Source organism: Lemur catta, chromosome 5 (genome assembly GCF_020740605.2).
Source record: "Lemur catta isolate mLemCat1 chromosome 5, mLemCat1.pri, whole genome shotgun sequence".
Lineage (NCBI taxonomy): Eukaryota > Metazoa > Chordata > Mammalia > Primates > Lemuridae > Lemur > Lemur catta.
The window spans coordinates 64999466-65016339 of NC_059132.1; the positions used below are offsets into that span (position 1 = coordinate 64999466).

Below are 16874 nucleotides of genomic sequence, written 5' to 3' on the forward strand. Positions count from 1 at the left end.
GACTGGGCATTTGGTAGGGCCCAGGGCCTGGGTGAGTATTCCAAGGGCTATTCAAGAACAAGGGAATGGGGCTAGTGGGGTATCAGGCCCCATTGGGGGATATTGAGCTAAATCCTCCTGGATTTTTTGACACAGATCCCCTGGTTATTTATCTGTAGCTGGGAGGGTTTTTTTTGAAGAGATATTTGAGATCCATTATAGGTTCACAGGAGTAGGTTTTTTCCGGGAGACCCCTTTGGTTTCCACTGCTGGGCCTGGAGAAGGGGGAAGTGTCTGAAGCTACCTATTGGCCAGCTGTTTTCTGTCAGATATCCTTCTGAGTAATCCTAACACCAAGTTTGCTCTGTGGCAGACTTGTGAGTCAGAATGTTTAGTCATACCTAAAAAGGCCTAATGGGTGTTGCATACATTATTAAGGGAGACTTAGACATAAAGATGTTCATTGGCTGTACAATATGTCTTACATCTAAGGGAAACTTAGATGTAAAGGTATAACATGTTCATTGAATGGACAACTCAATTATGAAGTTTCATTTGGCAAGCTGATTCTAAAATTTATATGAAGAGGTCAAGTTGCCAAGGTAATCCCAAAGACATGATGAAAATTGTCATGAGATATCAAGAATGAGAGACTTAGAACATTCATAATATTGAGTGTGGTATTGGCTAAAGGATACAATGTAACAGTGGGATAGATTACAGATATCAGATGATACAGGTGTCATTAGCAATCCACGGAAGAAATGATAGCTCTCCCAATAAACAGCGTTGTGACTCTTGGTTTTTTTATATATAATTAAAGACAGGCAGGTTCCACTCTATCTGCAAACACAAAGTCAACTCCAAGTAGGTGATTAAAGAATTTAGAAGCACACAGAGAATATTTCAATGGCCTTTGTATAGGGCAGGATTTCTTAAAGAATCCAAACTCTAAAGGGAAAGACTGAAAACAGTCAACTGCACAGGTGAAGCATCCCAAATCTGAAATGTTCCAAAATCTGAAACTTTTTGAGAGCTGACACGAGGCTCAAAGGAAATGCTCATTTGAGCATTTTCAATTTTGGATGCTTAAATAGTACTTATAATGCATATATTCCAAAATCTGGAAAAAATCTGAAATCCAAAACACTTCTGGTCCCAAGCATTTCAGATAAGGGATAGTCAACCTGCATTGAACTTAAAGAACTTTAAGAACACCATACTAAGAGTGAAGTCATAAGCTTCAAGATACCTGCAATGAATGTAACTGCCAAAGGAATAGAATCTAGAAAATATAAAGAGCTCCTATAAATCAGTGAGACAAACAGATCAATAGAAAAACAGAAGAAAAAAATAAGAACATGTATTTCATGGAAGAGAAACAGAAATAATGAATAAACATGGGAAACTATGCTATTATAAATCACAGAAATAATTAAAATGAGATAACATTTACTATTTTGCAAATTAGTAACAAGTTTAAAAATCAAGTATTGTTGAGGATGCAGAGCAATGAGACCATTTATACATTGTGGGTGCAAGTGTAAACTGGCTCAACAGTTTTGAAAGTAATTTGACATTATTCAATAAAGATGAAAACTGAGCAATTCACTCTCCAATGAAACCAGGAAAAATACAATTTTTCATAGCAGCTCTGCTTGTTAAAGTCCCAAGCTGATTAGCTATGAGAAATAGAATGAATATAAAGTCCAATCTTCAGCAAAAGCATGGATGAATCTCATGAACATAAAGTTGATTAAGAAAACATAGGCCAAGCATGGTGGCTCACACCTGCAAACTCAGCACTTTGGGAGGCCAAGGTGAGAGGTTCCCGTGAGCCCAGGAGTCCAAGACCAGCCTGGGCACCATAGTTGAGACCCTATCTCTACAAAAAACTAAAAAATAAATAAATTAGCTGGGCATGGTGGTGCATGACTATAGTCCTAGCTACTCAGGAGGCTGAGGCAAGAGCTCAGGAGTTGGAGGTCACAGTGAGCTACGATCATGCCACTACACTCTACCCTGAGTGACTCAGTAAGACCCTATCTCAAAATAATAATAGAATTTTTAAATACAATATTAAATAATTCAATGTCATTAACTTTATGTAAGATTCAAAAATACACAGAACTACACAACATACTGTTTAGGGATACAAGCATATAGGGTAAAAGGTTGAGAAAAACAATAGAATATCAAACTAAGAATAGTGGCGGGGAACTGGATAGGATTAGGAAGTAAAGAGGTTGGGATTGTGAAGAGGCACAAATGGAACTGAAAGGTGATGTTAATGTTCTATTAAATTCAGTCATGAACACATGGGTGTTGCCTTTTTCATTATGCTCTACACACTTTTATGAAATACTTTGTTAAATGTATAAATACATAAAGTACCATCATGCATTACTTGCAAAAGTTAGACATAACCTAAGGAAACATCCATCAGGGGAGAAATAGTTAGATAATATTGAATTGACAGTATTAAATAGAAAACAAATGTACTGCCAAGATGGGAGAATTACTTGAAGCCAGGCATTTAAGATCAGCATGAGCAATATAGCGAGGTCATTTCTACACAAAATTTTAAAAATTAGCTGGGTGTGGTGGTACATCCCTGTAGTCCCAGCTACCTGGGAGTCACACTTGAGGCCAAAAATCTGAGGCTACAGGGAACTATTATCAAGCCACTGCTCTCCAGCCTGGGCAACAGAGAGAGATCATCTCAAAAAAAAAAAAAAAAAAAAAGAGAGAGAGAAAACAAATAACAAATGTATTTTATGTAAAAATGAAGAGGCACCAAAGTTAGTTAATACAAGAAGCCAGGTGTGGTGGCTCTTGCCTGTAAGCCCAGCTACTTCAGAGGCTGAGGCAGGACAATTGCTTGAGGCCAGTATTCAAGACCAGCTTGGGCAAGACCCTGACTCTAAAAAGAAATAAAGATAAAAAATATTTTTAAAAAATAATTTTCAAGCTCAAATATTACTTTTAAAATATGACCAGGAAAAAGACAGGAGTATCTGATCTCACTTCTTCTATTTAACATCGTCCTGAAGGTCCTAGTTAGTACCATCAGGTATGAAAAAGAAATATCATCCATCTAGATCATAAAGGGAAAAATACAGATGTTTTGAGTAATAATGTATGCCTTTAATAAAGCCTTAATGTTTTCTTTTCTCCCCATTTAGACCCTATGCATTCCCAGGGGCCCCCTACCCCCTTGGTGCCACCTCCCTCCGTCCTGAGCCCTCCCTCCCCCTCCCCAAACCTGACCTCAGAGTCCCTTCTGAGCCACCCAGAGCATCACTGGGAAAACGCCTGTGCCTAGCACCTTTGAGACTCCTCCAGTCTGGATTCTTAGCCTCTACAGGAACCTCCCCCAGAATCTAGAAATAATGTCCAGTCCTTGGCTCTGACGCTCTTCTGGGACTACCCAGTCCTCAGAGAGGTACCCTCTCACTCTTGCTCTAAGAGAACTTCCCCCTCAGACCCAAGAGATTTATAAAAATGATCCAGCCCTTTGACCACTGCAGAAATCTCCAAAACCTCAAGTCCTGGCAATCCCCCATGCCTTGAGACCCAGACCTCTACCTTCCCATCCCACCTCAAAGGAAAACCAACCACTCCTTCATCTTGGGTTTTCTTCTACTCCAACTCCCTGAGTCCCTCTCAGAAACCCTAGATGGCCCTCAAATCATCTCCAAGGAACAAGACCCCAGATTCTTGACACCTTCAGAAAGAATTGCTCCTTGGGAGTTTCTCTGACCCCATAAATGCATCTCAAGGTCTCTAAGATTCTGTATTCTATGACAAACCTCCCAAGTGTCCCTGAGCTACCTCAGGGCTGGCCCCCAATCCATCAGCTTCTCCAGATGTGGCTTGAAGACACACCCCTATTCCCCCCTAGAGCCATAATCCCAACCAGGGCCTGTTTCCTATACCCTCCCTCCAGCACAAGCCCTCACCAAGCACCCCTCTTACAGATAGGATGCAGCCTTCAAACTCCTAGCCTCCAAATCACCCTTTCTCTCCTGAAACTCCACCCTTGTCCAGGAAAGTTCCACCCCATTCCAAAGGGAAGCCCACCCCACCTCAGAGAAATTCCAGAAAGGTGTCTGCCCCAAGATGCTACTGCAGAGACCCCTGGGCCCCAGACCCCTTGGGAAACCCCAGTAAGCCCAGTGAGGGAACCCTGCCTGGGTAGAGAAAGGCCCCAGCCCTCAGCTCCTTGCACTCAGGAGCAGCCAAGACCTAATTTTTCTTAAAGGAAACATATGTAGAAAATTAATAGAGAAAAAGTTATTGGGTTTTTATTTGCAATTACTAGAGTAATAAATTTTCTTAATACATTTTTCAAGTATTTAATCTTAGAATTTCTAAAGCACTTTCCAACTGTACCCCATAATTTATCTACAAAGTAGGCATTATCATCCCATATTTTAGAAGCTGCTGAAACTGAGATAAATATCGTGCTGGCTGTGGAGGAAACTGAAAAAAAAAAAAAAATTGTCAAGACTAAATTTACTGGCTTAGTTATGTCCACTAACTGAAAGAAAAAGAAACAAAGGAGAGTCTTTCAATAGTTCATCATTCAGAATCTGTAACTGTACAGATTTTAAGAGGTTTTGAGTCAGTTCCAGTATAGAAATAAGGCCAAAGTCTTCCTGTGAAATGGTCATTGAAAGTACACAGAAGACATTTATCATTCAAATTGTAAAAGGAAACCTCACTCATTTCAAAGTCTAAAAAAATGCCAATCTTACTAGGTACTACTTTTGGCAGAATATTAATTTTCCTAGGACCCAATGCAATATAATTACTCTCACTAAATCGCCCAATTCCCCATAATCCATTCTTTACTAACATGGGTTGATTCTGACTCTTCTTCCTTCTAGGAAGAGAGTTATCACAGACACCCATAACCCATTCAGGCTTGTCTTTCACTTCTACTTCCCAGTAATGCCTGCCAGATTGATATCCATTAGAACCCAGAACAGCTGGGCAGAGATAAAATCTTCCTGGGTTAGGAGGTAAGTTTTGCATTGTATTTCCATATCGCACAGTTTTTCTATCTTCTGAGACAATAAGTTTACGATGTGCTGTTTCAGGGTCAAAAATTACATCTACTTGAAATTGCTTGATAATTTTGCTAAGGCCAGAATATTGTGGAGGAAGATGGTAACCATATTCTTTTAATGTGAATGAAAATGGTTCAGGGCATTTTAAGTTTTTATATTTGTGATAGATACTCTTAATATCTGCCAGTAATTCCATTTCTGACTTCACATATTTGCGCTCTGTCTCCTTTAATAGATGTTTTAATGAGGAGCCATGATCTGAAAATTTTGTTTGGTTTTCATTTAGTTTTGCTAAAACATCCATCTCTTCATCTTGTAATTGCCTAAGAACAGTCTCCTGTTGATTTTGGAGAAACAACCTGAGTTGCTCAAATTCAGACTTTATTTCTTCCCTCCTATGTTTTACCTTTTTTTTCAGTTCCAGTGATTTTCTGGTTTGCATAGTTAGCACTTTTTCAAATAGTTCCACACTCTCCTTCCACGATGCAATGTAACACTCCAGATTTTTCCTATGAAAGGGTGTAGCCTTTTCTATGGACCAAACACGGTGATGCTGGTGGTCAGTGGAGGAACTGCACTGCAGACATAAAACCTCCAGGTCATTTTCACAGAAAAAGGTCAGAACCTGATTGTGCTTCTCACATACAAGAGACTCTTCCTGCCGCTTCCTCTTGCTTCTTCTTACCTGGAGTAGCTTAGCAATCTCAGTCAAATTACTCAGCTGTTGATTGCTTATGAATTTCCTTTCTGGACAGCAGAAGTGGCAAGAAGGGCAGGGGAAACTATTATCTAGATCCTTCCAAGACATACGGATGCAGGAGCCACAGAAGTTATGCCCACAGCTGATGGTCACTGGGTCTTTCAAGTAGTCCAGACAGATGGGACAGCTAGCCTCTGCTCGCAGGTCTGCCACAAACTCCATTGAGCTGGTGGTGGGTAAGGTAATGCTTTTTTTAGTAAAGCCAGCTCTCCAGAGTTCAAAATCCAGGAGTGGATATCTTTCCCTAGGTCTTAAAAGCCAGCCAGCTTTTGGTTTTACTGACTTGGTATGTTGATGACAGTCTCTAAAACCTTTAGCTATGTACTCTTAGCTCCAGAGTCTGCAGCCAATGATGGTCCACAGCCTGTAGTCTACTGAATATTATTAGAACATATTAGCTGGGCTGCTGCTCTTCCCACTCAAAGATCTTAAGTCAAGCTTAATTGTTTTCTTATTCAAGGAGCTTCAGAACCAAGAAAAGGAATTCTTCCTATGGGAGAGAAAAGACATTAAGTTAAAAAACCTGATTCCATAATCACAAATGTATTAAAACATCCACACAAGAATCATCAATGAATGCTAAAAGTACTGGGTGGAAGTTCTTGGAAAAACAGAATATTCGTATTGCACAGATTCACCAGACATTACTTATTAAAAACAACAACAAAAATCATGGGACAAACCTTATGTGTTTTCTGATACAATGCAATGATAAGTACATAACACTGCCTGAATAACATTCTTGCCAAACATATTTAACTTCAATCTAATCATGGGAAAATTATTCTAATTCAGATTGTGGGGCATTCTAAGAGACAACTGGTATGCATTCCTCAGAAACGTCAGTGCCATCAAAAATAGATTTAAGACTATTTTTTTTCTTTTTTTTGTTCATACTTTTTTTTATTTCAGCATATTATGGGGGTACAAATGTTTAGGTTATGTATATTGCCCTTGCCCCACCCAAGTCAGAGCTTCAAGCATGTCCATCCCCCAAATGGTGCGCACCACACCCATTAGGTATGTAGATAAAATAGATAAAACAAGGCCGAGCACAGTGGCTCACCCCTATAATCGTAGCACTTCAAGGGGCTGAGAAGGAGCATCCCTTGGGGTCAGGAGTTTGAGACCAGCCTGAACAACATAATGAGACCTCAGCTCTACAAAAAATAGAAAAATTAGCCAAAGTGGCGGGTGCCTGTAGTCCCAGCTACCTGGGAGGCTGAGGCAGGAGGATCACTTGAGCCTAGGAATTTAAGGGTGCAATGAGCCAATGAGCTATGACCATGCTACTGCACACCAGCCTGGGCAATAGAGCCAGATCCTGTCTCAAAAACAAACAAACAAAACAATAAAACAGATAAAAAACAAATTGAGAGCTAGCAATATCTGACAGAACTGAGTTTTCATACACCTCTGCCACTTTAATTACATGTACTTGGCCAAATTAATTTCTCTTAGTTTCAGCTTTCTTTTCAGAAAGTAAGAAACAATACTATCTCATATTATAAACATAAATGAATGATGTAGGGCACATGGCACAGTCTCTGGCATTTAACACATGTACAATAAAAAATATTATAAAACTATCTCAGAATCTCAAGAACTCATGCAAATTTAGCTGAATCCATATACTATCAATATACCATATTATACTTTATTACATATATGTATATCTACTTACATATTAAACACACTGATATTTAATCTGAAAGCTGCCATGTCTCACATAGTTGCTAAATCCTCAATGACTAGTAAAGGCATTAACTTCTAACAGGCTCACTGTAATAGTGTGCTTCATGAAATTTTCCTTCACTAATTTTGGATAAGTTTCAGAATTTTAAAATACATCTTTAAGTTTATACTAAAATACTCAGCCCTCTATATCTGCAGGTTCTGCATATGCTGTTTCAACCAACTACAGATTGGCACACTCAGGGATCCTGGAACCAATCCCCCACAGATACCCAGGGACAACTATACATTCAACTTGTTCTATGTTGTTGGGATTTTCTACAACATAAAATAAAGTATATTGTCCTTTCCAAACTGCTCCCCCTACCTGCCCATACTACATGTGGCTATGGTAGCTACTGATGACTTCCAATCCTTGCTTAATACTTTCCAGCAGTCCAGGAAAGATAGGAAGTGCAAGGGACTAGAGCAGGAATGGGGAACCTTGTATTAAAAGGATTTGTTCTGTAAAATTTGGATTAAGTCCAAAGGCCACACTTAAGGATCTAGAAGGCCGCAGGTTCCCCAGCCCTAGACTAGGGGAATAGGGGTGAGGTTGCATAAGGTGGTTGGAGATTAGAAAAATTGAAACTGAGGAAGTTTTAAGAATCTTGTTCAATGTCACACAGCTAGTAAAGTGGAGAGCATAATTGGGAAAATTATAAAATTAGAAGAAAAAAATATTTACAAAAAAAGGGACTCTAGCATAGTGCAAAGGACATAACAGGTACTCCAGGTATCATTGTGTCCACACTCCCCCCTGTGCCCCCCACTTTTCCCAAGCATACACACAAATCAGTCTTCTTTACTTGCCTCTCTAGCCTCTTGGGCAACAATTTAAAATTAAAAATCAGTCTTCTCTACTTTTCAGAATCAGGCCATAAAAGCTCTGTAGGCATGTCACCACCCTAGTTTAAGCTACCCATATCCCTCTTCTGGATACGCAATGGTGCCTCCAATCAATTTCCTAACTCCGTAGCAACAATGATATTTTCAAACACAAATACAATTCTTTTATCTTCCAACTTAGAGCACTTTTTTATTACTTTAAGGAAGCAGTTCTCAAACCTTAATCTCAAACCATAATCACCTGGAGGTCTTGGGAAAAGTTTGCTGGGGCCAGGCTGGGCATGGTGGCTCACACCTGTAATCCTAGCACTCTGGGAGGCTGAGGTGGGAGGATCCCTTGAGGCCAGGAGTTCAAGACCAGTCTGACCAAGAGCGAGATCTTGTTTCTACAAAAAATAGAAAAATTAGCTGGCATCTTGACATGCACCTGTATTTCCAGCTACTTGGGAGGCTGAGGCAGGAGGATCGCTTGAGCCCAAGAGTCTGACGTTGCAGTGAGCTATGAAGATGCCACTGCACTCTACCCAGGGTGACAGAGCAAGACTCTGTCTCAAAAAAAAAAAAAAAAAAAAAAACACCTGGGACTGCAAACTAGTCCAACCTCTGTGGAAAGCAATATGGAGATACCTCAAAGAGCTACAAGTAAAACTACCATTTGATCCAGCAATCCCATTACTGAGCATCTACCCAAAAGAACAAAAGACATTCTATAAAAAAGACATCTGCACATAGAATGTTTATAACAGAAAAATTCACAATTGCAAAGATGTGAAAACAACCCAAGTGCCCATCAATACATGAGTGGATTAATAAAATATGGTATATGTATACCATGGAGTTCTACTTAGCCACAAAAAACAATGGTGATCTAGCATCTCTTGTATTATCTTGGATAGAGATGGAGCCCATTCTACTAGGTGAAGTATCCTAAGAATGGAAAAACAAGCACCACATGTACTCACCATCAAATTGGTATTAACTGATCAATGCTTATGTGCACATATGCTAATAACATCCATCGGGTGTCATGCAGACGGCAGGGGGTGCGAGGGGATGGGTATATACACACCTAATGGGTGCGGTGTGCACCATCTGGGGGATGGACATGCTTGAAGCTCTGACTTGGGTGGGGCAAGGGCAATATACATAACCTAAACATTTGTACCCCCATAATATGCTGAAATAAAAAAAAATTAACTCCCCCCAAAAACAAACCAAAAAAATTGCTGGGGCCATATCCCGATTTCTGATTCAGCACATCTGTTTTATTTCTAGTAAATTTCCAGGTGATGTTGTTGGCTTGGGGACCACACTTGTGAAGTACTACTTTAAGAAAAACAAAGCTAAAAAGATCCATTAACATGCAGTTCTAGACCCCATCATATCACATATTATAGTTGTGATTTGGTTTTACAACTTGATTTTTGCAATGTTATGGCTAATGTGTCCAAATCCTCCACTAGACTAAGCTTCTTGGTGAGAATGCGTCTTTAGCTTGTTTGATGAATAAAACCTGCGGTAGAGTCCCTCCTCAGTTTCAACCACTGTCATAGTGAATGCTTCTTAACATGTCATAGACCACCTCATCTATAAAGTTTAAATGCTAATTCCTACCTGTAAGACCCTGTGAAGATTAAAGGATGTTTAAATAGGGAGGTGCAGACGACGCAGGTTGGAGAGCACCCAAATAGCGGCTACCAACTTCACTTCCTTAACTCTCTGCCCCCACCCCCAAACACATATACTAATTCTCTGAAGATAACGTGACCACTTGACAAACTCTAATTCAGATCAAAATAGTCTCGAAAAATTAATTAAAGCAGGCAACTCTTATTCTAACTCTACAAATCTGGGACCAGGAACCTGAATGTTTTACAAGAGCTTTGCCAGAGATCAAGGCGATCCAGTCGCGGACAGGCCGCGACTCAGAGGTTTGAGAACAGCAAACGCTCAGGAAGCCCCTGTCCAGTTAATTCTCCCGCCACGTCCTCCCGGGCCTTTCCTTGGGCCCTCTCTCAGCTTACCCGGAGCAGGTGGATCTACGGCTCAGGCCCAAGGCTGTGCAGGACCCACAGAGCTCAGCGGGGCGCAGGACAAGACCCAGCACCACCCCGAGTGCGCGGCTTTGCGCTGCGGCTAGCGTGCTCAGTGGTTGGCGGTTCCACCGGAAGTGGGCGGGGAAAGAGCCTGCGCATGCTCAATGACCCTTAGTAGAGGGGAGTGTGTGAAGAAGTCTTGATGAGGCCTCTTATTGGCTTCAACTGATATTTAATTACCAGTGGCTACCTTTTCAGATTCTTAGCATTATTTATTTCTATGAGAAGCTTGAGAGTCAAAGTGAGGTTGCAAGTTGGTTTTAAATCTTCACCACCACACCATCCTCTTTTCAGAGGGTAAGGGAATGGAGAACAATGCAGCGAATTGCTTCACTTAGCCCGGAGTCCCGAAGTTGAGATGAGGGCTGGCTACCCTTGCCGGGAAAGAGGAAGGAACACCTGTTTACATCTATTTGCATCTCAGTGGAGTGGGTGGGTCTGTCCCACCTTGGGGGATTATGCCCCAGCCCACAAACACAGGTTCACCAAGGTCTTTCCTGGCCAAGGGACATTGAAGGCAGAATTTGAGGGTTGAAGTTGAATTAGTTGGACAAAATCGAGCATAAAAGTCTTCAAGGCTGACGGAAGAGCCAAGGAGAAATCTTTTAACTCTAAAGCAAGAACTTAATACGAGAGACTGAAGGAGGTCATTTGGGGAACACTACACAGAAACGAGGAGGTGTAAGTAGAAAAGATGAAAAAATGGCTTTTGTGAGGCTGATGAGATAGGCAAGAATCAATGCTGCAAGGCCTTCTAGGCAAATTGAGGATTTTGGTTTTTATCAAGTAGAAAAGAAAGCCCTTGAAGCATTTTAAACATGATGTAATGAGATTTGAATTTTGGAAGGATGACAGGCTTCAATTTAAGACACAGATCTTTTGATTCCTTTAACGCCATCGTAGAAGGGGAGGATGGTGGGCAGTTAAATTGAGGTGTGACCTAGAGAATCAACAGATAAGGAAAAGTCCAGGTTCTTAAACTTTTTCCCTGTGTGTTCTTTTACAGTGGGGTTTCAAATTAAATACTATAATATCCAAAATATGAGTCTTGCCCTGTCACCCTCGATGGCATTAAAAATTACTTAATGCGACTTCTTGGGTCCCTCTCTCCGGGGACGGGAGAACCTCGCCCAGGCCCCTAAAAATAAAAAAAATTTAAAAAAAGAAAAAAAATTACTTAAGATAGGAACCCAATCAATATGGTATTCCATGCTGAAAGGCTAACCATGCTGTGTAGGGTACAATATAATTTAACAGGTTGGGGCCAGCCTTCCTGCTAGATTCAAATTAACCTTAAAGGGTTGTTAGGCATTTCATTCTTCTGGATCAATTACTTTTAAGAATTTTCATTTTTTAACTTTTATTTCAAAATATTAAGAGAGTACAAGTGTTTTCCTTACATGGATATCTTGTATAATGCTTAAGTCAGGGCTTTTGGTGTGCCTATCACCAGAATACTGTTCATTGTACCCAATAGGTAAACATTTTCAGTTTTCTTTCCTGTAAGACAAGTTCAGAAGCAATCTGGTTTTCACTCTTACTCCTCCACTGAAACTGTTACTAATTCATCAATGATCTAGTTTTTTAGCCAAGGAATATTTTTCATGTCTGTTACTTCCTAAAATACTTTGTAGCCTTAGTCTCAGGCTGTTCCATTTGTTTATTTGTTTGTTTTAATTTTTTCACAGATCTGTGGTATACAATGTTCTATCTGGTTTTAGCAGATTGTTTTTCCTTTCCTTGTAAAGACCTGCAAGGACACATGACAAACTTTTTATATGTAGTATGAAACATTTATGTGTGTGCATATGTGTGTGCACACATACGTGTTTCTGTACTTCTATATGTTAAAAACGAGTGGTCGTTAAGGCTTAACTTTAGAACCAGGCTTCCAGGAGTTCAAATCCATGCTCTGTCCTCTTCTGCCTTGTGTGACCTTGACAAGTTATCTTTTGGTAAACATTTTCTTATCAGGCTGGGCGCGGTGGCTCACACCTGTAATCCCAACACTCTGGGAGGGCGAGGCAGGAGGATCGTTTGAACTCAGGAGTTCGAGACCAGCCTGAGCAAGAGCGAGACCCCCGTCTCTACTAAAAGAAAAATAGAAAGAAATTGTATGGACAACTAAAAGTATATATAGAAAAAATTAGCCGGCCATGGTGGCACATGCCTGTGGTCCCAGCTAGTCAGGAGGCTGAGGCAGAAGGATTGCTTAAGCCCAGGAGTTTGAGGTTGCTGTGAGCTAGGCTGATGCCACGGCACTCTAGCCCAGGCAACAGAGTGAGACTCTGTCTGGGAAAAAAAAAAAAATTTTTTCTTATCTACTAAAAAAAAAAAAAAAAGGAGATGTGGGACAATAATGGAATAAATTAATTCTTAGAATTGTGAGTACTAAATGAGTTTTCATGAGTTCAATCACTTAGAACAGTATCTAGCATGGTAAATGTAGTGTAAGATATGTATAACATATCTTTTGTTAATATATAAAAAAATACAGATTATCTGTAACTTCATCTAAAAAGGTTTTTTTGTTTCCCTCTGAAGGCAGAAGTGAGATTTAGAAAGAGCAGATTTGTGTTCCATTTTGCTTTGTATAATTTGTAAAGTTGTTTTTAAAATACCAAAATTTATGTATTTTCTTTGTCAGTTCAAAATAATTTTTGAAAGAGAAAAGGCCAAGCTCTTTTGATGCAATTATTTTTAGAATAGGTTGAAATAATATGCTTAAATGTGATGGTAAAAGAAAAAGTTTTCCAGGGCAATATGAGGGAAGGAAGGAAGGAAGGAAGGCAAGGAGGGAGGGAGCATGGGAGGGAAAAGAAAAGTAAAAGGAAGAGATTTATTTTATACATGTATTAATACATTTTGCTCTTTAAAAAATATTTAAAGCAAACAAAATAATTTTCAAGTTTCCTTGAAAGGAGGAGAGAGAAGGAAAGTTGAGACAGGAATGAATCCAAACTGTTGAATTAAGTGTGAGTCATACACAAAGAGAAATACACAGGTCTCTGGCTAAACTAAAGCAGTGATTCATACATTGATCTGCCTCCCAGAGAAGGCATGAACCTGTAGACCACAAAATGTTTCTCCATGTTTTGTAGTTGCAGGTCAGGAAACTACTTTTTGTGCCATTACAAAATGTGTGGCTTTGATAAATAATTTAAAATTCCCTCTTATATCCTAGTGGTTAAACACCCAACATGGAAGCCACTTGGATTTGTATTCCAACTCTATCAGTTTACCAAGCTGTGTGATTGTAGGTGACTTTCACTTTTTAAGTCTCTGTTTCCTCATATAAAAATTGACAAAATAATGCTTAATCCCACAGAATTATTGCGAAACCACTTTGCAGAGACTGAAAGAAACCTTTTCTTCTTCTTTTCCCTTCCTAACAAGTGCCATGATTACTTTTTTAAACAAAATATCTAAATAATTTTATAAAGAGGCTTCAAGCACTCTAAAAACAGAACTCCAAAAATTCCAATATGCAGAATAACAATCATGCACAATCCCATTAGAGGGAAGAACATCTTAACCGAAAATATCTTGGTTTTCTGTCATATTGCAAGTTTATCTTCAGAGGTAGCTACAGCAGGAAAAAAAGAAAAGCAGTAAAAAAAAAATCACAAGTTTAGTACTTTTTCGTTTTTCAAAGCTAATATTGTTAAAAGATTTTACCAAATGCTGAAGAATTAGAAGTATTTTTGGTTTTGGTTTACTTGTAGTGTATGAACTTTTCATGACATTTATGATTCAGTTTATACAAGTCATGTTTAGTTAAGTGTAACTGTTTCAGTTATGAAACACAAAAGCTTTGTTTACATCTCATTGGAAGAGAATAGTGGGGAAGTCAACATATTAACATATTCTCCCAGGAAATCTTATGTTTAAAATAGAAAAACTCAGGCTTGAGTTTTGAGCCACATTGGTGGCTCACACCTGTAATCCCAACACTTTGGGAGGCCAAGGCAGGAACATTGCTCGAGGCCAGGAGTTCAAGTTCAGCCTGGACAACATGACAAGACCCTATCTCCATTAAAAAAAACTTAAGGCCTGGTGCGGTGGCTCACGCCTATAATCCTAGCACTCTGGGAGGCCAAGGTGGGAGGATCACTCAAGGTCAGGAGTTGGAGACCAGCCTGAGCAAGAGTGAGACCTTGTCTCTGCTGAAAAATAGAAATAAATTATCTGGACAACTAGAAATATATAGAAAAACTTAGCCAGGCATGGTGGTGCATGCCTGTAGTCCCAGCTACTCGGGAGGCTGAGGCAGAAGAATTGCTTAAGCTCAGGAGTTTGAGGTTGCTGTGAGCTAGGCTGACGCCATGGCACTCACTCTAGCCACAGCAACAGAGTGAGACTCTGTCTCAAAAAAAAAAAAACAAAAAAAAAACTTAAAAATTAGCCAGACATGATGGCATTCACCTGTAGTCCCCAGCCACTCAGGAGGCTGAGGTGGGAGGATCGTTTGAGCCTGGGAATTTGAGGTTGCAATGAGCTATAATTATGCAATTGCACTCTAGCCCAGGCAACACAGCGAGATTTTGTCTCAAAAAAAAAGAAAAAGAAAACTGAGAAATGGCTACATGCCAAAATATCCCTTTACTGTTAGTTACTCATTATCAAGTTGAGAACTTTAAGGAGTAGTATAAAGCCACATGGCAAGAGCCACAAAACAGAGTTGATACTAATATAAGGTATTATGAGGACATTTGCAAAAATAGAGTGTTGTAATCATCCTAAAAGTGTACAGGGTCAGGAGATAGTGTATGTAGTTCTTGTAGATTCTTGGTGAATCAGATGGCAAACTTCCATACGGGGTTAATAGCACTTTTCTGCAGAGGAATTGACAGAGGCCAGAGCCTGAAATTATCAACCTAACTACTTCTCTTACTGCTTGGAATCCACTAATATAATTTTATAGAAGGATGAGAGCTTAGATGTATTGTTTTAAAAAGCCAGGGCTGAAATCTGGTGTTCTTTCCATAAACACTCTGGTCCAGTGGAAGCCAAGAACAGAAAATGGGATATAGATCTGGAATTTGGGGAGTGAAGTCATTTTGGCAAGTAAGAGTGAAAGGAGGAAAAACTGGCTGGAACTCAGGCCCCAATATGCCTGGACAAGGCTCTTGTTACTGATTAGTATTTTTTCCTCTTTTGCTTTCACATGGCTTAACTGATATTCTGTCTTTATGTAAAATTCTGATATTTTATTCATCATACATTTTGGGAGGAGTGTTAATTTTTATTTTTTTTTCCAAAAATGGCATTAAAAATGTTACCTTGATTACTGAGATTATTGTCACTCTTAAATTTTGTGTACTCTTAAATTTTGTGTTCACTCATTCTAGTCCTGTCCCTGAAAAGGAAGGGTAAAAATGATAAGGAATGGGACCAAAGACTTTACTTATTCAGCTTTTCAAAGGAGCCTGTAAGAAAGGCTAAATATAAAAGACAGGATCAGCAGTTACAATGTTCTTTGGTCCACCACTCTCCATCTGTTCTACTTCACTGAGTCACCCCAGGAATCCAAATTGGGGTAGCACCATTACTACTGATCCTCTTAATCATCTTCTAGGATTTTTTTAGACAGAGTCTTGTTCTGTTGTCCAGGCTAGAGTGCCATGGCGTCAGCCTAGCTCACAGCAACCTCAAATTCCTGGGCTCAAGTGATCCTCCTGCCTCAGCTTCCTGAGTAGCTGGGACTCCAGGCACAGGCCACCATGCCCGGCTAATTCTTTCTATTTTTAGTGAGATGGGTCTCACTCTTGCTGAGACAGGTCTCGAATTCCTGACCTCAAGTGATCCTCCCACCTCAGCCTCCAAGAGTGCTAGAATTAGAGGCGTGAGCCACCACGCCCGGCCCCCCTTAATCATCTTGATTAAACTGTATAAACTCTCTTTTCCTTTTGTTCTGAAAATGTTAGGAATTACAAATAACTTTTAATAGAAAAATAAAATGAGTACCAAATCATAAAAATGGTTAAGTTTAAAGAACACATGTTTGACACTCCTCTGGTCTCCCCAGTCACCTCCCAGTGAATAAAACATGACTCTACTGTTAAGAATTTGTTCTGGTATGCCAGCCAGCATACATGCCACTGGTTATTGAGTTTTGGTAGACTTTAAGAGAATCTTTGCCCTTGCTGTAATAATCTTGAATTAAGTAAAAGATTTGCAGTGGTAGGATATGTATTATGGCTGTTCAGTCTTAAATGTCTCAATTAAAAGGAACAAACACTGGAAATAGAGACAAGTATCAGGAACATTTCTACCATGTTATATTTAACCACTCTGAACATTTCTTATACAAAGCAAGGACAACTAGACACTCGAAATCACTGAGTGTTTGTTTTATTGAACAATTACTGAAGCTGAGCA

General features: G+C 39.7%; 1 protein-coding gene across 1 annotated transcript; it reads right to left on the minus strand.

Annotated features, from left to right (window-relative positions):
* Positions 1-4510: 4510 nt before the first annotated feature.
* LOC123638931 (tripartite motif-containing protein 60-like) lies at positions 4511-6005 on the minus strand. Its single transcript, XM_045552736.1, has one exon. The coding sequence runs from the start codon at positions 5974-5976 to the stop codon at positions 4564-4566; it is 1413 nt and encodes a 470-aa protein (XP_045408692.1). The 5' UTR covers positions 5977-6005; the 3' UTR covers positions 4511-4563.
* Between the last annotated feature and the right edge of the window lie 10869 nt (positions 6006-16874).

What these genes read in the sequence shown, in the direction of transcription:
- LOC123638931 (XM_045552736.1), bottom strand. Translation starts at nt 5,976, where the DNA reads ATGGAGTTTGTGGCAGACCTGCGAGCAGAGGCTAGCTGTCCCATCTGT.